The sequence below is a fragment of the Pongo pygmaeus genome, chromosome 12 (assembly GCF_028885625.2).
Source record: "Pongo pygmaeus isolate AG05252 chromosome 12, NHGRI_mPonPyg2-v2.0_pri, whole genome shotgun sequence".
In the NCBI taxonomy this organism is placed as follows: domain Eukaryota; kingdom Metazoa; phylum Chordata; class Mammalia; order Primates; family Hominidae; genus Pongo; species Pongo pygmaeus.
Genome location: NC_072385.2, coordinates 44,379,841 through 44,403,087, shown reverse-complemented (window position 1 = coordinate 44,403,087; position 23,247 = coordinate 44,379,841). Strand labels below are relative to the sequence as shown.

Sequence of the window (23,247 nt, the reverse complement as noted above, 5' to 3'; positions counted from 1 at the left end):
ACACACACACACACACGTATATGTGTATATATATATATAGAATAATAGAATATATGAGGGACTGATAAATGGGCCACCTGGCAAGTAGTAGAAGTTTAAAGGATAGTGGAAGGACTTTCTTCTTGTTGTATGTGGCTCTTGTCAGCCAATACCTGAGCAGCAGTAGTTGAATCAGATTCCAGCTCTCAGATCTCCCAGAGCCAGCCTCACATGCCCCCCAGCAACAGCTGGGACGTGCCAGCCCTTTGGAGATCCAAGCCCCAGCTCCACAGGCCCTTCCTCTAAGCATGTAGTTCTGATAACTCCAGTTTCTTCCTTTTGCTTCCTCCAGCCCGAGGGGCAGTGGCTGCTTCCTGTAGCTACTATCTCTGGGCTATTTCAGTGCTTCCTTTGTGCTCCTACAGCCCTCCAACACCAGACAACAATTCCCCATATTAAAGCCCCTTTGTTGAAATACCTAGGAAGGTTTCTGTCCTCTGACCAAGCCCTGGCTGATACCAGAAGAGATCTGAGGAAACCAGATTCTAAGACTGGATTGATCATGTCCTTGGCCTTGAACACAGTACTGAGCTCCTTGACAATGAGAACTGGAGACTTTTTTTTTTTTTTTTTTTTAACTGATTGAGCCCTGGCAGGCATATGCATGCAGCACTGCCTACACAGTCCTGAGTCAGGAACTTCTCATGGGATCTCCGAGTCTGGAATGTCTGAGTTCTCAGGAGGGGTAGCATTTGCTGCTAACCCTCTGCCTCCCTAGCTTGAGCTGTCTCTCATGGTTTTCCCTTGATGGATGTTAAAATCTTCCAAACAGAGCTATCAACCCAGTGAGGGAGGAGTCTGTGTAGATCACCTCCCATCATTCTCCGTAGAGTGTCTATGGCCAAGGTTAGAAGAAAAAGACTTCTTGGCTCAGAATCCAAAGACTAGAGTCAGTGACAGTTTCCTTAGTGGTGTAAAATGGCAAGAGTAGCACTAATCTCACAGAAGACTCCTACAGAACACACTGCCACATTCAAAGCTGCTCTCAACAGTGTGAGTCTGGCAAGCACTCACACATTTAATGTTGACGTTGAAGGTCTGATACGTGAGCCAACAGGAAGACCTCTGCATTCGTATCCTGACTCCTTCAGAAGCAGGGCAAACCTCTTTTTTTTTTTTTTTTTGGACTGTGGAATCTGGACCGTCTTCTTTAAATAACTCATTTCTATGAGTATATGTGTCTGTAGAAAACAGAATTCTGTTTAAGGCAAAGAAGGTGTGGGCTTCACTAGACTTGTAGATCTGCCTCTCTCCTTCCCTCCTTCCCTCCCTCTATCCCTCTCTCCCTCCTTCCTTCTTTTTTTCCTTCCTTCCTTCTTTCCTTCCTTCCTTCCTTCCTTCCTTCCTCCCTTCCTTCCTTCCTCCCTCCCTCCCTTCCTTCCTTCTTCCCTTCTTTCCTTTCTTCTTTCCTTTCAATAACCAACAGGCACTTATATTCTGCTTAATGAGATTATGTCCTGGCTTATTTAAAAGAAAGGACCAAAGAGAGCAGGCAGGGAAAGCCAGGGAAGACTTTCTGTAGGAGGGAGCTTCCTGAACCGACTCCTAAGTCATGAATGGAAATCAATCAGGAGAAGGTAAGGATGGGCACTCCAGGCACGGAGGACACAGTCAAGGACCCAGGAGAAGATTCAGATGCAGCAAAAGAATGGCAAGCAATTCTGTGTTGTTAGGGCATCAGGTTCAAGGCTCAGACAGGTAAGAAATGAGGCTTGAACACTAAGTCAGGGTCAGGTAGTGGTAGGCACTGTCTACAAGATTTAGTAGCTTGGACTTTGCCATAAAGAAAATGATGCCATGCCTTGCAAGGATTCTTAAATATGGGAGCAATATGGCCAGACTAGGGTTTAGATGTGTTGCTCCTGAGCTGGGTAGCAAAGGTTCACTTGAACAAGGTTGGATGTGGAGATCAATGAGTCCAGGTGAGTAGTTAACTCCTACTCACCTTCCACTCAGGTTACATGTCATTTAGAGACATCTTCCTAATCAGCTTGAACTCATTTTCTCTTGCACCCCCACCCCATTATTTTTTAACACTGCACCCTGTTGTGTTCTTCTTAGCATGTATTCCAAGTAGTAATTATACATTTATTTCTGTATTCACTTTTTAAATATATACCCATCTTCAGCCTTCCTATCCCTAGCCTGGAAGCTCCATGAAGGTAGAAATCAATTCTATATAATCAGTTCTATTAAAATGTTTGCTACATGGTAGGCATATAAAATCATGGATAGAATTGATAAATGAATGCATGAATGTTTGAATGCTGGGGACAGACAGGAAGGTATTGGTTAGGTAAATATTTAGGAGGTAAAAATTGGTCTTGTGAGTATTCCATATGCAGAGAATGGAAAAAGATAAAGGCTATCAACTGATCCATGTGACATGTTTATTGAACACCTAATATAACTTAATAATGATCAAAATGAAAGAAGTCTTGCCCTCATGGAGCTTTCTATCTGGTGATAGAAGACAGTTATGATTTATACGTATATAGTTATGCAAAAAATGTAAAATTAAAATTTGGACCTAAAGATGCAGTTAAATTTATCTATGCTACCTCCCCAGTCCCCCCAAAATTCCTCCCTTGACTATGAGACTTTTTCTTCCTCTCATTTTCAACCAGATTCCAAACAGCAGTTATATTTGATGCTACATTTCTATGACTGCCATTCAAGAAAGGTAAAGCATGTTATTAGAACACCCAAACAGAAGCCTGAACCTACTCTGTAGGATAAAGCAAAGCCACCGAGGAAGTGACTCAGTGCTGAAATATAAAAGATGAGCAGGAGTTAACTAGATAAGACAAGGAGACAAGAGCTCCAGGAGGAGGGTACAGCATGTGCAAGTGCCCCAAGGCTGGGGACACACTGTTACTTCCAAGGTCCATGCAGAAGACCGATGACAGTGCAGTGCAGAGAGTGTGGTGGCAGGTGGCAGGAGGCTGAGTAGAAGGGGCAGGCCCTGAGCTTGCATGACAGCTGGTGTTGTTACCAACCAAGACAACATTAGAGGAGGAGCCCCCTTGTCACCTAAGAGGAAATCTCCAATAGAAATTGAAAACAAAAGTTGGGGAAAAGACCTGACTGGGGTTACCTGGGATGCCCACGATGCCATCATAAGATGCGTAGTAGGTACAACAATGAGAGTATGTAGGATCGCCAAGGATGGCCGTGAAGGGGGAAAGAAACACTGAGAACTAAGAGAAGCCTGAAGGGAGAAAACATATGTCATGGAGCAAATAAGGGAAGAGAACCCCATTAAAGCAAAGCAAAAAGCCTAGACTAAAGGTATAAGGAATCAGGAGATGGGATTGTCACTAAAATCTCTTCAAGAGGGAGAACATGGCACCCTCCAACCACTCACTGTCCATCCACGGCCACTCATCACCAAGCACACGCTAAGCAGGAGGCACAGAGCAGGCTGAGCACTGAATGTGAAGGGAGGAATGGGCTGCAAGTATAGCTGCTTTTTGACAAATTTAGTTGAAAACAATAGGAAAGAAGAGTATCATGGTTAAGGGAAGAATTTTTTTTGTTTAATTTATTTTGAGGTCAGGGGCTGGAGAGGCAACATAGATTAATTTAATTCCATTTTTACGTTTAGGGGAAGGACCTGGTATAAAAGAAGACGTAAGTAATGTTTTTAAATGGGAGGATAATTGACGGAGTAGGATTCCAGAACAGGTAGAAGGGCAAGAAATCAATAAGAAACACAAGCCACAGCTTTGCCTAGCTGCTGTCTTTCTGCTCCAGTTTCCCTTAGGAAGACAAGTGTAAGGCACAGAGATAACCAAGGGTCATGCAGCAAGTTGGGGGTAACAGCAGATGCAGGATGCTGCTTTCCAGCATGCCAGCCCCTTTTACCCAGTCCAAGGGTCTCATGTGTCCAGGTAACCCATAACCTCATGTGTGCTGGCATGATCCAGTGTGCAGACTTTGGACACTGGGATTCCATGGGCCTGGGACACTTTCTTCAGGAGCAGTTGGAGGCACAGACCCTGGCCTTTACTCCAGAAAGGCATCAAGCCAAGAGGATTAGCTGGGAGGTGGCACATGGAGATCACAGACCTGAAAGTGAGCAGCTGAGGAAGGGAACAACACCAAGCTGAGAATGCCAGGGACTGATTCGCATGGACAAGGCCTTTCCTTTATGGAAGGGGAGTAGGCCTGGCATGATTTGAAGGGCGCCCAAAGAGGCCACTGCACCTCTCACTATAGCCCTGCCAAGGCTCAACTATCACCTTGACACTCTATGGGACTAAAGCAAAAAGCCCCAGGTAGTTAAATGGAAATTTTTGCAGAACAGCACATTGAGCCATTGCCACTTTAGGACTGGGCAGAGCTGCAAAAGATAAAGCAAAAGGATAAAGAGGAAAGTACTGAAGCGTGGGATTTGGGGTCGCACCATGCAGAATCATGGGAATCCATGCAACAACCATAACCAATGTAAACCATTTGTCTACCACTTGTATATATGAAAACACTAATTACAGTAGACAAAGACAGGGCCCCTGCCTTTGAGTAACTCATAAAGAAACTCAAATAGAGAAAGTTACTGTTCAATGCAGTCAGTGCTATGATATGAATTTGTGCAAAGGACTATAGGAACATGGAGAAAGGATTTCCACATCTTAAGGGTTTGGATATTGGTGCATATAACAAGAATTTTGGTCAATGAGCATCTCTGTTTTCTTTCTGCCATCCCAACTACTCAGAGCTCTATAAAGGATGAAGAAATTACCAACAAAGTCCTAAGACCTCCCTGAATGGTCACTTTTCAAAAGGATACGTTTCTGGACAGCAAGCAAGCTTCACCTAGACCTTTGCTGAGCTCCAATCCCTTTACTGTAAGATAAGTCCTCTCTGACCCCAGGAAAGCTTGCATTTCCAGTCTGAGTACCTTTCACTCAGGAACCTGCTTGCATCCGGCCAGGCGGTCTTGTCTTCCTCCCCCATATCCACCCCGCCTCCCCACTCACAATCCTCCAGACATACAAAGAGTCTTTGCTTATGAGGCTTCAAACCTCTTCCTGGGTCACACCTTTCCCCCTCACCCCACTTCTCACCCAACCAGGAGGCTCCTACTCATTTGTGGCTTCCGGCCTCAAAGCCCACCCCACCTGCAGCTGCATGAAAAGGTGGTCAGCACAGTAGGCGCCAATCATCCCCCCAACCCTAGTGCAGGAAGGAAGTCTGCACCCACCTCTGGGCATTTGGTGGTGACTCACCCAGAAGAGTCCACTCCCCCACACCGGACACAGGAAAGACAAAATCTTTCCATTGCAGGGACTCAGCTCAAAACTTCAAACCATAGGGGCCATCTCCATCTGCAGCCAGCAGGCTCTTTCCAAATTCTCTTTCCTGCCTGTCCTACAGCCACACTAAATGTCTTTCAATTTCTTGAAGGCACCAAGACTTTATGCATGGATTTTTTTCCCCCTGAAGAAAATTCTTCACCTAGTTACCTCCGAGATACTCTTCCTTGCAGCTTCCCTCTAACCACTTACGGGTCTCCCCGAGCACCTGGACTTATATCCTTCAAGAAAGATCACCATTAACATGGTGATTCCTAATGTATCTTATCATATCCCCCAAAAAGGTTCGCAGTTCCTTGAAGACCAGGATTCTTGTCTTGTTCAAGGTTGCATTCCCAGTGCTTTGTACCTGAGTCATGATAGGCACTTGGTCAATGTCTTGAGTTGAAAAGAAATGAAAACCATAGTATACAAACAAGCATTATTATTCTTAGAAGAATGTTGGAGGAATATGAAGAGTTATTCTCTTACTTTTAATATACCAGCCATCACCTGTCCTAAACCAGTGGTTTTCAAAGTGTGACCCTGGCCTAGCAGCATTAGCACCACGTGGAAACTTCTTAGAAACATAAATTCTCAGTTCAATCCCAGACCTACTGGTTCAGAAACTTAGGGCATTGTGCTCAGTACTCTGTATTTTAATAACCCTCACTGCCAAGTGATTCTGATGCACACTGAAGTTTGAGAAAACACTCCATAGTCCTAGTCCTACTCCCAAGATTGGGTCATAACATTCAACCATGGGAATATTACAAATTAGAAAAACGTTACATTTATAGCAAGATTTGTTTATCTAAATAAGCACTTCTCCATCCTGATCCCCCTATCTTCTTTTTTTTCTTTTTTTTTTTTTTGAGATGGAGTCTTGCTCTGTCGCCCAGGCTGGAGTGCAGTGGTGCGATCTTGGCTCACTGCAAGCTCCGTCTTGAGGGTTCACGCATTCTCCTGCCTCAGCCTCCCGAGTAGCTGGGACTACAGGCGTCTGCCACCATGCCCGGCTAATTTTTTGTATTTTTAGTAGAGACGGGGTTTCACCGTGTTAGCCAGGATGGTCTTGATCTCCTGACCTCATGATCCACCCACCTCAGCCTCCCAAAGTGCTGGGATTACAGGCATGAGCCACCACACCCAGCCCCCCTATCTTCTTATAGGGGTTTAAGTCAGCAGCAGGCATAAGTTTTGTTAAGCTCCATTCGATAGATAAAAACACTAAGGTTGAAAAAAAATCCACTTTCTCAAATGATAAGACTAAAACAGGCAGTGTCAAAGAAGGGATCAGGCCCAAGGCTCTTTCCACAGTAACACAAAGTCATTCAGAAGACAGTCAAATAAAATAAGCACCAGAGAATTCACAGTTTAGGGGCCAGAAATGTGAATGCATCTTTCCCAGCACTACAATGCTTACTGATAACGGTAAATAACCTCTCAGAAGGCTTCCTGAGGGTTTGGGTTTCTAAGGATGCGAGTCAGTCCTTCATAATAATTAAGGGCAATGGCCCACACAGCTGACAGCGTCGTTTTGTGTTTTTTTTTTTTAAAGGCACAATACCCAATTCATGCCACCCCAAAATGGCATTTTTTTAAAACCTGCTTCACATTTGTAGAGGTGAAGAACCTCCACCTCTAAGAAACCTTGCTTCCAGATATAGAGGTCCCAGCCTAAACACCTAGGTTTGGGTGGATACGGCCCGGAAAGTTCTGGAAAATGAGGACAAAGCTGGACTGCTGAAGGTCTTGTCTGTGTTTGGGTGGCTGTCTGGCGCCCCCGTGTGTTCAGTGCGTGGACCCAAAAGAGCCGGAAGGCAACAATGATGCAGTGAGGGCAAATGGCTACAGCAATTCACAAATGGCACTCTGGCCAGTGAGGACCAGAGGAATGGGCTTAGGACTGGGCAAAGGCCCCTCTGCCCACCATCTGGGCTCTCCTGAAGAACCTCCAAGCACTCTTCCAGTGGAGAAGAAGTCACTAGGAAGACTTGCCTGGACAGGCATAGGTGGAAGCTGTGCCCAAGCTCACCCACTGTCTCCACCAGGAAGATGGGTCATTGCATCCTTCTTGCTGGGTGTTTGGCCAGAGGGCTTTTCCTCCTGACTTACTGCCCAGGGCAGAGGCTTAGAGCACCCCCACCTCCCTTTTTTTTTTTTTTTGACAGAGTTTTGCTCTTGTTGCCCAGGCTGGAGTGTGATGATGCGATCTCAGATCATCGCAACCTCCACCTCCCAGGTTCAAGCAATTCTCCTGCCTCAGCCTCCCGAGTAGCTGGGATTACAGGCATGTGCCACCACACCTGGCTAGTTGTTTTTTTTTTTTTTTTTTTTTGTACTTTTAGTAGAGACGGGGTTTCACCATGTTGGTCAGGCTGGTCTCGAACTCCTGACCTCAGGAGATCTGCCTGACTCAGCCTCCTAAAGTGCTAGGATTACAGATGTCAGCCACTGCACCTGGCCCCCACCCCCTTTATTAAAGGGAAATTGAGTGTTCTGCTGAAGACAGCTTGGACCCCTGAGGAGACATTGCAAGGCAGTTCTGAATGTGCTAAGTCAGTGGGTGATAATGGGCACTGTGTGCCCAGCAAAGGCACTTCCCACCCTTGGCCATAAATAGTCTTTAACTGGTTCACACAGAAGGCTGGGGTTGGCTCTTCCTTCTCACCTGCCTGCTCCCTGACTCCCACACTGCAGGGCTCTACCTTCCCAGTCATATCACCAAATCCTGCCCTTGGTGTGAAAAGACCATGGCATGTTCAGCACAAAACAGCAGAGCCAATGACAAGCATCCAGGCATAGCTCTAGCCCCAGAACAGGGCTCCCCTCAAGGAGCAGCCCTGATCTGAGCCTCAAATTCTGGATGGATCTCAGCTCCTCCTCATATAAGCTGAGTTAGACAAGTCATATAAATCAGAGCACTAAAACTCTCTGAGCCCCAGTCTCCTCATGAGAAAAATGGAAATCTCGGCCCTGAAATTAGCCCAGTATAGCTCTAGGGACTATAGAGTTGAATATGTTGGAAAATCTAAAAGACAAGTATCCTCTTGCCTCTGAGTCTTTGCACATTCTGTTCCCACTGCCTGGAACAGTTTTCACCCCTCTCTCCCTCACTTGGCTAGCATCTGTTTATCTTCATTCTCAGCTTAGACCTCCTCAGGAACCCTTCTGTGTTTCCTTGAGCCAAGTCAAGTTCCCCTCCAGTGGTTCCCATAACTCTCTGCATGTCACCAGTCCCAAAAGTGGTCACAAAATATGTTAACTGGCTGTTTGCTGGTCTAGGACCTCACTGTAATAAACCCCATGAGGGAAGAATAGGGATCATGCCTGCCTTATTCACCTTGGCATCGTCAGGGACCTGTGCAGTGTGTGGCACATAGTTGGCACTCAATACAAATGGATTTGACTGGATAGACGGGCTCAGAATGAAACACAGGCTGGGGCCAGAGAGCAGAGGCCAAGTCAGGAAAGCAGCTAAGGGAACGTGTACACACATCCATGACGTGGATAGATTCCCACAGTGGCCTGTAGCCCCTGTGTCAGTCCTGGAACCCAGTGCTATCTATGCCTGTGAGGACCCTGCACCAGCTCCCTGGTGCTCTGGCCTGTTAGAGAAAGAAGGAACCTTGGGGGTCATTCAGGCCAGAAGTCCACAGACAGAGCTCGTGCCTTCTCTGCCCAAGCTCTACCAGAGAGGTTCTGCTTTTATTCTTTTGTATTTGTTTTTCTCAGTGGGGTAGTGTTTTAAAATCTGGTTCCATGAGGAGAAGGAGAAAGGTGAAAATCACCTGTGCCGCCATTTTACAAAAGGAAAAGAGACTCTCAGAAGAGAAGGGGTTTTCCCCAAGGTCAAACGGCTCAGTATTGGCATGGGAAGACCGCACATCCTCAACTCCTTACACACTTTTCAAAGGGAGGGAAGAAAATAGGGGATTGTGATTTGGAGTGAAGGGCTGAGTCTGTCCAAAGAGTCCCCAAGCCCAAGGTGCTCCTGTGACACCATCCCATCATGGGAGATGAGCATCACATACCATTTGTGCCAGCATCCTGGGAGTGAGAACTGGGGAAGGGGTGCAGAGGGGCCCACAGGGCCTGGCCATGGGATTTCATGGTCACAGTCAAACACACACACACACACCTGCACCTGCACTCATAGCTAATCCCCACCCAAACTCCTACCTGGCCCTGACAACTGTCCCTGGGAATATTGTCTCCTTAGGCCATGGAGGGCTGAACCAGCTGGGAGGGGCCTTTGTGAACGGCAGACCCCTGCCAGAAGTGGTCCGCCAGCGCATTGTAGACCTGGCCCACCAGGGTGTGAGGCCCTGCGACATCTCTCGCCAGCTCCGCGTCAGCCATGGCTGCGTCAGCAAGATCCTCGGCAGGTAAGCACGAAATTCACCACAGGCCGCCTTCCCTGCAGGGCTTGACTTCTCCAGCTGATCTCAGGGCAGCTGGAAAATTCCCCTCCCAGGGAATGGGGATTTGCTCCCAATGTCCAGTTTTGGTCCTGAGACCTGAACAGTTATGGTGGTCCTTCTGGGTCTCTACCCAGCCACTATTTTTCTGTTTTCTTGCCCTTCCTTCTTTCTTTGTCCATTTATCCTACTTTTAGTTTCTCCCTCTCCCTTCTTCTCTTTTGCTCCATGTCTCATTTGCTATAGGTTTCTCTCCTTCTAAGGCAGGAGAATCTTCCCCCAAGGTCCTCCTCCTACGGAGACCTAGGGAAATTGGGCCACTAGGGAGGGGACACACAGTCAGATGAGCTCCCACGGTCTAACCCCTAAAAGAGGGATATCTGAATTTGTGCTTCTCAAACCATAATTCCCCAAGACCCCAGATCAGTGCTTCATAGTCCTGGCAGCACATTACAGTCACCAGGGGAAGCCTGATTTTTAAAATAGCAATACTGTTTATGCCCCAGCCCAGACCAATTAAATCAGAACTTTATGGAAATAGGCACAAGTTTTGGTATATAACTCCCCAGCCCGTCTGCCCCCAGAAAGTGACTCTAATTCTCTGCAGCCAGGGTTGAGAACCACTGACCCAAAGATTCAGGAGAGACCAGGAACAGCAAAGGCCTGCTTCTGAGCTGACGCAGTCACAGATTCCAGTCTGCAAAGCCACTTCCATTAAAAATGCCTCTGTGCCAGAGCTTCCAGTCAGCTCTGTGTACATGTGCCTGTCCCCCTGCTCTGACCCTTAGGTGGATTTAGGAGGAGCCCTGGTTGGACAAGGCAAAGGGACCTGGACTGTTCTTTGAACCGTGAAAAGCCCTGGCTCTCCTCCTGAAGTAGTTAGGGAAAGGCATGATCCTTTGCTGGGCTTGGGAGAGGGGATTCCTGTGATGGGCTGTGGTGTCCCAGAGGAGATGAGTCCCGGATGGAAGTAACAGATGAATGGAGTTTTAAAGAGCCAGATTCTTTTTCATTCAGATGAGAGCAGAGAGTTTCTACAACAAGAAGAGGAGGATATACTGACACAGGCCGTTGATCTGCCAAAGCAACTAGTTGGAGGACGGAGGGAGGGGAAGGGTGGAGGCCCCAGAAGAGGAGGCTCAGCTTAACAAGCTGGACCTGGCTGGGGATCCAAGCAAGGTCAGGATTCCAGAGTCCATGAGGAGAAGCTTCAACTTGAACCTGCTAAAACCTGATAGAAAACCAGTGATCAGGGCGGTGAGGGATATGCCTCAGGCTTGGACAGGGCAGGGAGCAAAGGTGAACCACCAAGACAGAGCAGAGGGTCCAGTGACCTCGGCTAGCTTTCTAGGTGGCCAAAGAAAATAGTCAGTCATTGGCTGGGCATGGTGGCTGATGCCTGTAATCCTAGCACTTTCGGAGGCCAAGGTGGGTGGATCACTTGAGGTCAGGAGCTCAGGACCAGCCAGGCCAACTCAGTGAAACCTGTCTCTACTAAAAATACAAAAATTAGCCTGGTGTGGTTGCAGGCACTTGTAATCCCAGCTACTCGGGAGGCTGAGGCAAGAGAATCGCTTGAACCTGGGAGGCAGAGTTTGAAGTGAGCCAAGATTGTCCCATTGCATTCCAGCCTGGGTGACAGATTAAGACTCTGTCTCAAAAATAAATAAATAAATAAATAAATAAATAAAAAATAAAAATAAAAATAAAAAAAAAACTCAGTCGTGCTTTAGCCAAAAGAAGCTGGATAGAGCAAACTGCTGTGCCCCTGTCATTCACACATCAGGCACACCAAGATTTCCTTTCTTAGAAGGGAAATCTTTTGTGCCCCATACAATGGCTGTTGCAGGTGCTAGGACACAAGAGACTGGCCAGAAGGAAGGGAGAGAGAGAAGCCAAGGTGAGGCCTTTAGCAGAGGATGCTGGTTTGGCAGTAGCATGAACCTACCCAAGCGAGGGAAACAGATAGTTCCATGCACATCAAGCGTTTGAGGCCAGGCTTGGAGGCACGTTTCACTCTCATATCCCTACCCAGAAGCCTCAGAGAGGAGGGAGGCTCTGGCTAAATCCCTGTCTAAAGACCCCACCTGCTTATTGGGTAATTCTTTGGGATTCTCTATTGGAGTAGGTACTACGAGACTGGCAGCATCCGGCCTGGAGTGATAGGGGGCTCCAAGCCCAAGGTGGCCACCCCCAAGGTGGTGGAGAAGATTGGGGACTACAAACGCCAGAACCCTACCATGTTTGCCTGGGAGATCCGAGACCGGCTCCTGGCTGAGGGCGTCTGTGACAATGACACTGTGCCCAGTGTCAGCTCCATTAATAGGTAAGAGAGAAAGCAGCCTCTGGCGTCAGGCTGGGGCCCCTGGGCTTTGGGGAAATCAGGAAAGAGACAAGAAGGGCCTGGCTTGGGTGGAGCAGAGGCCAGGAAGGGGCCTGATGCTGAACAATCAGGCAGGGAGCACACCTGGCTCCAGGCAGATATCATACCTCTCTGCCTCCTCCCTTGCCCCATGCTATGGGGCACCCTCCCCCGGCCCCCAGCCATAGTGTGCTATCTACAGTTTCCTTCCTCAAATGCCACATCTGCTTTCATTCAATAAAAGAATCTTCATGAATTGATCCTTTTCTAAGCCATCAGACCCCTAACCCGGCCCACATTGAAGCATTCACTCATTTATTTAGTCCCTCAATGATTCACTCACTGCCTCAATCAATCATTTACTTACTCACTCGCTTGTTCATTAATTCATTCACACATAATTCACTCATTCATTTTGTGCTAGGCCCTGGGACACACAAAGCCCATCTTTGCAGAGCTTGCAGTCTAATGAGAACACAGATATTAATCAACTACTTACAAAACATATTGTAAAAATGCAGCTGTAAGTCCTGCTAAGAAAAGGAACATGAGGATATGCAAGGTAGCATAGGATTATTTGGTTTATGAAGGTCATGAAAGTCTTCCCCTGAGTAAAAAACAACAAGAGAACTAGGTGAAAAGAGCTCAGACAGCTATGCAAAGGCCCTGTGGCTAATAGGATCAAAAGAAAACCAGTAGATAGGCCAAGTGCAGTGGCTCATGCCTGTAATCCCAGCACTTTGGGAGGCCAAGGCAGGTGGATCACCTGAGGTCAGGTGTTTGAGACCAACCTGGCCAACATGGTGAAACCCCATCTCTTCTAAAAATGCAAAAATTAACTGGGTGTGGTGGTGAGTGCCTGTAATCCTAGCTACTTGGGAGGCTGCGGCAGGAAAAACATTTGAACATGGGAGGCAGAGGTTGCAGTGAGCTGAGATCACGCCACTGGACTCCAGCCCGGGCAACAAGAGCGAGACTCTATCTCAAAAAAAAAAAAGAAAGAAAGAAAGAAAGAAAACCAGTAGATAAAGAGCAGGGGAGCATAAGGTAGGCTGAAGTTGAAGATGTCAGCAGAGGTGGCCTTTCAGAGGCTGGGGGCTGTGTTATACCTTCTTGCCTTTGGTCATAAAGCAATGGGAAGCCCTTGGCAGATTTTAAGCAGGTGGCCAACTTGCATTTCAGAAAGTCCACTCTGGCTGCAGTAGGGAGAATCACTTAGAAAGGGCCAAGAGGGGATGGGCGTGGGCCAGTGAGTGACCCTGGAACACTGGTGATGACATACACTAAGGTGCTGATGGAGAGATGCAGACAGGGGTCAACGGTGGCAAGGTTCACAAGGTCAAAACACAGAACTCGATGATGGGTTTGATAGGAAAGAGAGGGAAGCAGAAGTTAAGCCCCATCTCTGTTTTGGCCTTGAGTGACTGATGGTACCAATCATGAGATGCAGACAACTGGGGAGGACTAGGCATGTGGAGTAGGGTCACAGACTTGACTGTGGACAGTTGAGTTTCAAGTGCCTTTGAGATACCCAAGAGGGGTGTCAAAAAGGCGACTGGGTCTGGGGCAGCTATGAGTTCTCTTTCCTCCTCTTCTCTCTCATGGCCTTTCTTTTCATCACAGAATCATCCGGACCAAAGTGCAGCAACCATTCAACCTCCCTATGGACAGCTGCGTGGCCACCAAGTCCCTGAGTCCCGGGCACACGCTGAGTGAGTGCTGAGAGACCTGGATACACACACATGCTCGTGTACACCTCCCCTTCAGCGTACCCACATATACACAGAGGCACACACAGACACACCCACACAGACACAGCTGTGCACAGTACTATTCACAAACCCATGTGTAGACTGAGCTGTGCCACTGCTATGAAGTCTGGCCTGTTCCCAGGGCAGATTCACTGAACTATGGAGAGGTGCAAACACTTGAGACAGCTCTAACTCCAAGAACCCCTCCCACCAGAAGGCCCCCTGGAGGAAGGACCCGAGCCCCTCCAGGTCTCAGTCCATGGCTCGGCTTGCTGCCTCCTGCACAGTGTCAGCAGGGACTGTGAGGGGTGTCACTCTCACTCCCTGACCCTCTTCCTCTTCCCACCGCTGCAGTCCCCCCAGAGTCACCCCAGGGCTGTGAGGGGTGTCCCACCCCTTGCCCCTCTCCCTCTCCTCCAGCCCCTGCAGTCCCCAGCTCAGCTATAACTCCCCCAGAGTCACCCAGGGCTGTGAGGGGTGTCACTCCTACCCCTGACCCTCTCCCTCTCCCCCACTGCAGTCCCCAGCTCAGCTGTAACTCCCCCGGAGTCACCCCAGTCGGATTCCCTGGGCTCCACCTACTCCATCAATGGGCTCCTGGGCATCGCTCAGCCTGGCAGCGACAAGAGGAAAATGGATGACAGTGAGTGCTGGGACAGGAAGGCAGCGGGTGGTGCACGAGAGCAGTTTGTTCAGGCTTTGATGGGGACAGAAACCCTTCCACTTATGACATGGGACTTTGTAGGGGCTCTGCATGTGACTGTCACATGTCCTGTCCCTCAGTTGGCCAAGGCTCCTGGGCCCAGGTGGCTGGCCCTTTTTCTCCCTCCACAGTGAGTCAGCTTGGAGTCAGTCCTCTACTTTGGTCTAGAGCATGAATAGATAGGTCCCCTAAAAGCTTTCTTCCTTCCTGGGGGGTGCCAGGTGATCAGGATAGCTGCCGATTGAGCATTGACTCACAGAGCAGCAGCAGCGGACCCCGAAAGCACCTTCGCACGGATGCCTTCAGCCAGCACCACCTCGAGCCACTCGAGTGCCCATTTGAGCGGCAGCACTACCCGGAGGCCTATGCCTCTCCCAGCCACACCAAAGGCGAGCAGGTGAGAAGCTGGGTCCTGGGAGGTGAACAGGGTGGGCAAGGGCCGGAGAAGGTCTGTTCTCCAAATGAGCCTGTGCTCCACCAAAGCAGCTGGAAGTTGCATCAGTGGGCTCAGGGCATCTGCCTTATGCAACTCCAAGCCTGACACATGCTTTATTTTACCAGATGCCCTGGCATCTTCCTCTCTTTCTAACCCTCCTGGCTTCCTTCACCCAAAACCTTTGAGCTTGGGCCTTTCAGGGATGGCAGCACAACCTGATGATGCTATCCCTTGCCATCAGCATCTTTCCCAGACTGCGACATCAGGTTCCACAACTCTGAAGCAGTAGCACAAAGCCTTCACATAATGACCTCAGCCACCACTTCCTAGCCCCACCTTTGGCCACTCATCCTGGCCCCGAGCACGCCACCCTCGCTCACACCTCTCTGCCCTTGCACACCGTGTGCCCTCCACACAGAATGCCTTTCCTCCCACTTCTCTGCATGGAAAAATACCACTAGCCTTCATGACTCAGCTCAAACATCACTCTCTCCGTGAGTCCTCCCCTGCCCCTCTGACATGAATCATCTCTCTTGCCTCTTGCCCTTCTGCATGTCCCACATGCTGCTCTCAGTAGCTTCTCACAGTGTTGCTTAATAATCTAGCAGACAGAGAGGTACAAAGACACGCGGACTCCTTAAGGACAGGGAAGCCTCATGAAACATTAAACACCATTTTTATTCCCAGCACCTACCATTGTGCCCCCCTTATAATAGACAGTAATGGTATAGTGAATGAATGAACAAATGAATGAGTTGAGAAATCCAGAATAATACATCCAAAGCTACAGGGAATTTTTCTTGTTAGTGCTCAGGACAGGTGAAATGAATCATAACAGGTTGGTGTCTGTGAAAAGCTGACAGAGATGTGAGAGGTCCCACCCCGAGGCCAACAAAGACTCTGCAGCTCTGGCAGAACCACTAAGCTCTCAGCTCCTAGTCATCACATCTTTTTCCCTTAACCCCACCAAGTCAACCAGATGAGGAGTGTCTTCAGGGTGGGTCTGTTGCCCCTCTTTGCCCATGCCGCCATTTGCTGTAGGAGTGAGGCAAGCCCATTTGCCTTTAAAAACTGAGTAGGACAATGGAGATGATGCCAATAATCAGCCCACCACTTCCAGTGACGTCTGGGCCGCTGGTCCCGTGCCAGCACTCGCAGCTGGGCAGGCAATCTGCATCAGCAATTTTATCAGCTTTGACTGTGGCGACCACAAGCGTGCAGAGAAATCTGGCCATCAGCAGCATGGGGAGAGGGCCTGGGTGCTCACCCACCAGTCAGCACACAGCTCCAGGAAGGAAAGGGGGTTGCAGTGGGGGGCCTGCAGGAAGCTCACTCTGTGAGAGTAAGCCTGCAAAACTCAGTGTGCAGGCACCAGCCACTCAGTGAAAGTAAAGAAACCCTGCTGATGAGACTCTGGACACCCGCTGAGTCCCAGAGCCATTTCCTGGCTCCATCCCTAAGCTCCCCAAAGGACCCTGCTTGACTACAGAGCACCCCCATGCCATGCTGGCATATGAACATGGGGGATCCTGGAATGAGAGAGTCTTTGAGCTTTCAGCGACCTCCATGACCACCTTGTCCAGTTTCTCCATTTGTGTGGAGATAATCCAAGCAAGACAAGGAGGGCTTAGGCAATCAGAAGGTTTTGGAGCTCAGACCTGCCAACCCTCATTTCATTCAGACTGGTCCACTGTCACCTGTTTCAGATATGGTGCTTCTACGTAAACACTTATTTGAAGACTGAAAAAAAAAGCATTTGAAAACCATTAAATTTCTCCAACCACTCATCTTTCAGATGAGGAGACTGAGGTCCAGCAGTGTCCATAAATTATTCATTATCTCCTCAGTCAATCATTACTCACCTAGTCATTCACCTGGAGGGTGGTGAAGGCAGGGAGAACCAGCCAGTGCAAGGGCCCCTCATGTCCTGCTTGGCCTTTGCTTTTCCCACCTCTGGTAACTGACTATGCTGCCAAAGTAATACTCCGTGCTCTCTCACCAGGGCATAGGAATGCCCTCTGGCTTGGGGAGCCAAGAAAGAAGCACAAGTATTCATACCTGACCTTAGGACGGGTTGTAACACAGCTATCTTTTCTGCAAAATCAACAAGTGGGGGACCAGGCATGGTGGCTCACACCTGTAGTCCCAGCACTTTGGGAGGCTGAGGTGGATGGGTCACCTGAGGTCAGGAGTTTGAGACCAGCCTGGCCAACATGGCAAAATCCCAACTCTACTAAAAATATAAAAATTATCCAGGCCTGGTGGCATGCACCTGTAATCCTAGCTACTCGGGAGGCTGAGACAGGAGAATCGCTTGAACCTGGGGGGCGGAGGTTGCAGTGACCCGAGATTGTGCCACTGCACTCCAGCCTGGGTGACAGAGTGAGGCTCCATCTGGAAGAAAAAAAAGGGCAGGGGGAAGTGTTCAACAAAAACATCATGTGGCCTTATTCCTGGTTGCTATTTCATGACCAGACATAGCCAGAAGTCATACAGCTCTTGTTTCCCTATTTTACAAATGCATCAGAAAACATCAACGGAATATGAATATCAGTTTATTGACAGAAATCAAGAATTTGGTGGCTTCTGACTCTTCACATGATTCTGAAATAATATCTATGATAACTCTCATTGGGCATCTGTTGTCACCAAGTATTCGGTGCTCAGCACATTATGTATAAGTATACAAAATGTCATGTAATGCTTACATCAGCCTCATAAAGTAGAGTCTATGATTCCCATACAGGTGAGAAAATTAAGCTTCAGAGCAGTCAAGTAGACTAAAGCTACGTGGCAGGTCATTGCAGAACCAGGGCTCAGACTCGCTGAAGTTCTGAAGCATTTTGCTGCTCTGCCCTGATTGAAGGTCAATTCCAGCTAAAAAGCCCAATAATCACTGGGAAGTTTCAGCCATTGAATACAAAATCACCAAAAGATTTGACTATATAGGTTTTCTTTTTCCTTTTTTTTACTAAGTTACCTGGATTTTGAAATAGCTATAGGATTCTGAGTAGATATTTTGCTGTCGAAACAACACATCCATAAAGCATTTTAAACTTTTCTTATACTCTCTAGAAATTAGGTATTTCGTTCAATTTCAATAAGCCACACCCTGGCCAGGCGCAGTGGCTCACGCCTGTAATCCCAGCACTGTGGGAGGTCAAGCCAGGCAGATCATGAGGTCAGGAGTTTAAGACTAGCCTGGCCAACGTGGTGAAACCCCTGTCTCTACTAAAGATACAAAAAATTAGCCTGGCATGGTAGCGCGCACCTGTAATCCCTGCTACTCGGGAGGCTGAGGCAGGGGAATCACTTGAACCCAGGAAGCAGAGGTTGCAGTGAGCCAAGATCACACCATTGCACTCCAGCTTGGGCAACAAGAGCAAAACTCCATCTAAAAAAAAAAAAAGGCCCTAAGAAACTCCACCCTGCCTCTAAGTGGGCCCCCTTGGAAAGCATGGAACCAGAGCACCATTTAGTCAGTAATTGCTGCTATGTGCTAATGGTGCCCTGTGGCCTCCAGAATTGACTGCAGCTTCCAAAAGTGCCCAGCATGCAGCCGGAAAGTGCTGTGGATCTTTGCAGAACCCAGCTCAATGGAAATCACTGAAAACAATTGCCTTTAGTGGCACTGTTATGTAACCACTGAGCATTCCCCTGAATTCAGCTTTGCACATCTCACGTAGCAGGTATGTGACGTGTGTGAAGGTATGTGGGGAATGGTTGTGTTCTTTTTTCTGCGCTATCTGCTTCCCCGTTGGGAGGAGGCCATGGTAAGGATGAGGTACACTTGCCTTTAGTTAAACAAGTTCTTTTCGGAAGGAGTACCTAAGGTTATAGCTGTGCTCCTGGCAAGGGGAGGCCAGGAGGCATCTAAAATGAGGTCTTACTGATGAAGACCCCCAGGTACTTGACAAAGAGTGTTTCCAACAAAAACAACTCTAAATACCATTTTCAAGCTGAACTTGCACATTTCTATTTGTTTGGATGTGGAGAGAGAAAAGAAGAAATCCACATGGTGGGTAAAGCACCTGGGTCCACAGCCGAAATCCCGGGTTTGGTCTCAGTTTCATTATACAAAACTGGGCCATTTACCTGAGTTCCAGGCTCCACATATAAAACACAGACATAATATTACTCACCCACGTCACTGGGCTACTGGGGGACTCTACTAGGACAGCAGAGGCAAAGCTCTGATGTAAGCTCTTTGCAAATGTAAGAAGTGGTCCTTATGTCACCCAGTTTAGGGCAGTGGTTGAGAGCAGACACATTCTGATCCCTCGAGTCTGAATCCTATCTTTGGCCCACCTGGAAGTGGGACAAGTTTCTTAAACCTTTGTGCCTGGGTTACCTTTGTGTATCTGGGTTCCCTTTGTGCCTGGGAAGAATAAATTAACAGATGGAAGGACCCTGAACAGTCCGGTCGGAGACTGCTCCAGTCCTTGGCACCGTCCTGTATTCTGTGGGTCCCAACAGTGTGGTGAAACCAGGAAGCCAACCAGCCATCCAGCCAGGGTGTGGTCCTCTGGCTGAGACTCTCTATCCCACATCTGGGCACTCATGCCACCAGCTGGCCTTGAATTCCAGGGATGCGGGAGGACAATGAGCATGAAGGAAACGTGCTGAGTGGAGTTGAGAACGTAAAGGAACAAGGGGACGATGAGGAACTCTCCTGGGGAGATTAGGGCTGCCAAGTCCTAAGACAGGCTCAGGGTCTGCAGGAAGGTCGGCTTGTTGGATCATCTCTGTGCGCTGACTTCTCTTTGCTCCCCAGGGCCTCTACCCGCTGCCCTTGCTCAACAGCACCCTGGACGACGGGAAGGCCACCCTGACCCCTTCCAACACGCCACTGGGGCGCAACCTCTCGACTCACCAGACCTACCCCGTGGTGGCAGGTATAACGCCCCAAGCCTCCCTGGCAGGTGGAGGGCGGGGGACTGAAGAGCTTGGCTGGCTGTCAGGCAGAATGTGTGTGGGGCCCTGGCCTGGAGAGGAGAGGTGGGCTGCGCTGGCTGGGCCTCAAGGTGGGTCAAGGGGGTCGTACCTCCAGTCCTAGGCCGCTCCTGGGTCTCCACGCTCCCTCCTGTGGGAGAGGCGGGCACACACACTCCTTCCCAGTCTCTCCATTTTCACTGCAGAAGCACAGCAGGGAGATCTAGCTTCTCTCTCCCCTCCTTGCCACACCTCGTGGGCCCTGGCTCCCCAGCCCAGACTCTGAGAACAGCTGGGTCTGCCTGCCCCGCGCCCCGCCCGCACCCTCCACATCTCATGGCTTGGTTTGTGCATGTTCCCACCCCGTCATCTCACACCCCTCTCTCCTTGTTGTCTCCCTCCCTCCGGCAGATCCTCATTCACCCTTCGCCATAAAGCAGGAAACCCCCGAGGTGTCCAGTTCTAGCTCCACCCCTTCCTCTTTATCTAGCTCCGCCTTTTTGGATCTGCAGCAAGTCGGCTCCGGGGTCCCAGCCGGTGCCTCGGTCCCGCCCTTCAATGCCTTTCCCCATGCTGCCTCCGTGTACGGGCAGTTCACGGGCCAGGCCCTCCTCTCAGGTACGACAGGGAAGTCCCGGGGCCATGCAGCTATTGCGGTGGGTGGGAGGGGGGTCCTCAGGGCCGACCGCCAGCCCCCTCTCTGGCCTCAATCTCATCCACCTCTACCCTATTCCCTAATTCCTCCGGCAACTTTTGGAGGCGCCAACATGAAGTTCTCTGTGACCGGGAAGACATGCTCAGAAGGGGCAGATGCTCGGAAGGGGTGGATGCTCTATGGGTACCAGGAAGTGGGATACACCACCCCAAGACCCCATGGAAAAGCAGGAACCCTAAGGCCGGGAGCCGGGTGCTGTAACATAGCAACATTTGGCCTTGGTAAATGCATAAATAAATAGAAGGAAAAATGAACATTTTGGAGGGAAAAAGGCATTGGCTTTTGGAGCCAATTTCTGGATCAAATTTCTAAAAAGGCCAAGGGTCAGTCCCAATTGTGTTTCCATGATGCAGCTATCTTCATGCCTAGCTTAACAGCATCACCGGGAGAACAGTCAGACATCTGTTAAACATGATAAATTCAGTGATTCAACAACTTGAGAGAGGAGGAGTGAGGGACCTCCCATCAGGAACCTCAACTGCCTCAAAATATTTAAAGCTGGAAGCACTGACCGGGCGCGGTGGCTCACGCCTGTAATTCCAGCAGTTTGGGAGGCCAAGGCAGGTGGATCACGAGATCAAGAGTTCAAGACCAGCCTGGCCAAGATGATGAAACCCCATCTCTACTAAAATACAAAAAATTAGGCGCGCGTGGTGGCAGACACCTGTAATCCCAGCTACTGGGGAGGCTGAGGCAGGAGAATTGCTTGAACCCAGGAGGCACAGGTTGCAGTGAGCTGAGGTCGCACCATGGCGCCCCAGCCTGGGTGACAGAGCAAGACTCCATCTCAGAAAAGAAAAAAACAAATAAATAAAAATAAGTAAATCTGGAAGCACCTGAGGGAGCCTCTAGAGCAAACCTCTTATGCTGATGAGGAAACTGGCCCAGGGAGGAGAAGGTCCCTGCCAAGGTCTCTGGGTGGGAGCACCATCTGCAGCTGGTTGAGGCCTGGGCCTGCACTCCATAAGTCAGACCTCAAGGGGAGCTGGGTCCTCCTGGCAGAAGGACCTTTGCCCATCCAGCCAGGGCCTAAGGAATGGCTGAGAGTCAAGTGCTTGGCTTGGGCTGGAGAGGGCCTGAGATGCAGTGAAAGTGGAGAGCAGAGACCCATATGGTCTTCAGATACTTCAAGGGCTTCCACAGGGATAGGACTATTTTAGATGTGGGCCCAGCGGGGACCCAGGACCAAGGAAGGAAGCCAGCTAGCTCTCAGTTCAGCATTGGAGGAATCTCTTTAATATCGACACTGTCTCCAAGGAGTGTGGGTATTTAGTGACAGAGTAAATGCGTCCTCACCTCCCACACCCTCCTACCCTGATGACCTTGAAACGCTAGAGCAGAGACCAGTGCAGGGGTGGGGTGTGGGAGACCTGTCACAGAGGCAGCCCAGAGTCAGACAGTCCATCTGGACCAGTGGTTTCAAATTTGGGCCTCTCAATGCTCTCTTGAAATGAAGCCTTTTGCAGAAGACATGTATGCTCACCAGACCCCTGAAGAACTGCTCTTTTAGAAGGGGGGCCCTGCCCCTAGAAAGCCCTTGGACTTGAAAACCACTGCACCAGAGGATTAAGACCTCTACAAGCCCAGAGTAACCACAGGGTCATGGGATAAAAGTCCATGGACCCTTTTTTTTTTTTTTTTTTTTTGAGATGGAATCTCACTCTGTTGCCCAGGCTGAAGTGTAGTGGCGTGGTCTCAGCTCACTACAACCTCCGCCTCCTGGGTTCAAGTGATTCTCCTGCCTCAGCCTCCCGAGTAAGTAGAACTACAGATGCGCGCCACTACACCCGGCTAATTTTTGTATTTTCAGTAGAGATGGGGTTTCACCATGTTAGCCAGAATGGTCTCGATCTCCTGACCTCGATCCCCCCACCTTGGCCTCCCAAAGTGCTGGGATTACAGGCGTGAGCCACCGCACTCGGCCCATGGAACCTTTTTTATAACTGGCTCTACATTTTCTTTCTGGCTGGCACCCGGGGTTTTTTTTTTTTTTTTTTTTTCCTCTGTGCATCCCTGCACCTAATGTGAGAAGTTTTCTTAGAAGAGAGGGACATCCAGTATGTGGGCAGAGAGATGGTGTTTAAGGGTCTAAAGCGAGGAATAAAATGTTGACTCGGAGTTCAAGAATTCAAGAGGATGAAGTCAGCAGAGATGGGTCATTTGTTTTGACCAAAGTGATGAAAAGAGAAAAACCTGTGAGCTGAGTAAAATTATGTCAGCCAGAGAAAATGGGATGATGGGGAGGGAGGGGAATGAGAGGAGAGTGGACAGGAAGGGAGGGGAAGGGAAGGGAGGGGAGGGGACGGGGTGAGGAGAAGAGGTTCATGTCAGTTACAGGGAGTTACACAAGCCTGCATGTCTTCTGAGAATGGCACGCTAGGGCTGGGGGCGGTCATGGGGCAGGCAAGGGGTGAGGGTGTGGTGATGCCCATGATGATGGGGAGCAGGTGCTGTGGAAGCCGCGGAGAGGCTTGGCAAGACCAGCTGAAAGAGAGGGAAGGGTGTAGGGCAGCTGGAAGCGGATAGACGTATCAGAGTGCAGACATAGAGTGCAGACATAGGCTGTGGTGTAAAGTGTAACTGGAACA

At 49.3% G+C, this 23,247-nt stretch overlaps 1 protein-coding gene and 1 long non-coding RNA gene across 5 annotated transcripts in view; one reads left to right on the top strand and one right to left on the bottom strand.

Annotated features, from left to right (window-relative positions):
- The window catches only part of PAX8 (paired box 8), a 62,866-nt gene that overhangs the window by 22,237 nt on the left and 17,382 nt on the right, over positions 1-23,247 (top strand). Inside the window, exons 3-9 of one of the 4 annotated variants that reach the window (XM_054476045.2) lie at positions 9,562-9,727; positions 11,889-12,086; positions 13,746-13,834; positions 14,394-14,516; positions 14,798-14,973; positions 19,787-19,907; positions 20,356-20,562. In XM_054476045.2, the coding sequence (XP_054332020.1) occupies positions 9,562-9,727; positions 11,889-12,086; positions 13,746-13,834; positions 14,394-14,516; positions 14,798-14,973; positions 19,787-19,907; positions 20,356-20,562 (1,080 nt within the window). Of the gene's footprint in view, positions 1-9,561; positions 9,728-11,885; positions 12,087-13,745; positions 13,835-14,393; positions 14,517-14,797; positions 14,974-19,786; positions 19,908-20,355; positions 20,563-23,247 lie in introns of all 4 variants that reach the window. The other 3 variants (XM_054476044.2, XM_054476047.2, XM_054476046.2) reach the window with 3 other exon arrangements.
- Positions 15,655-20,411, bottom strand: LOC129030569 (uncharacterized). The gene is made up of 3 exons (XR_008500700.1): positions 20,368-20,411; positions 18,284-18,406; positions 15,655-17,406 (listed from the first exon to the last, which is right to left on the bottom strand). It is a non-coding gene; the product is annotated as an uncharacterized LOC129030569 (long non-coding RNA).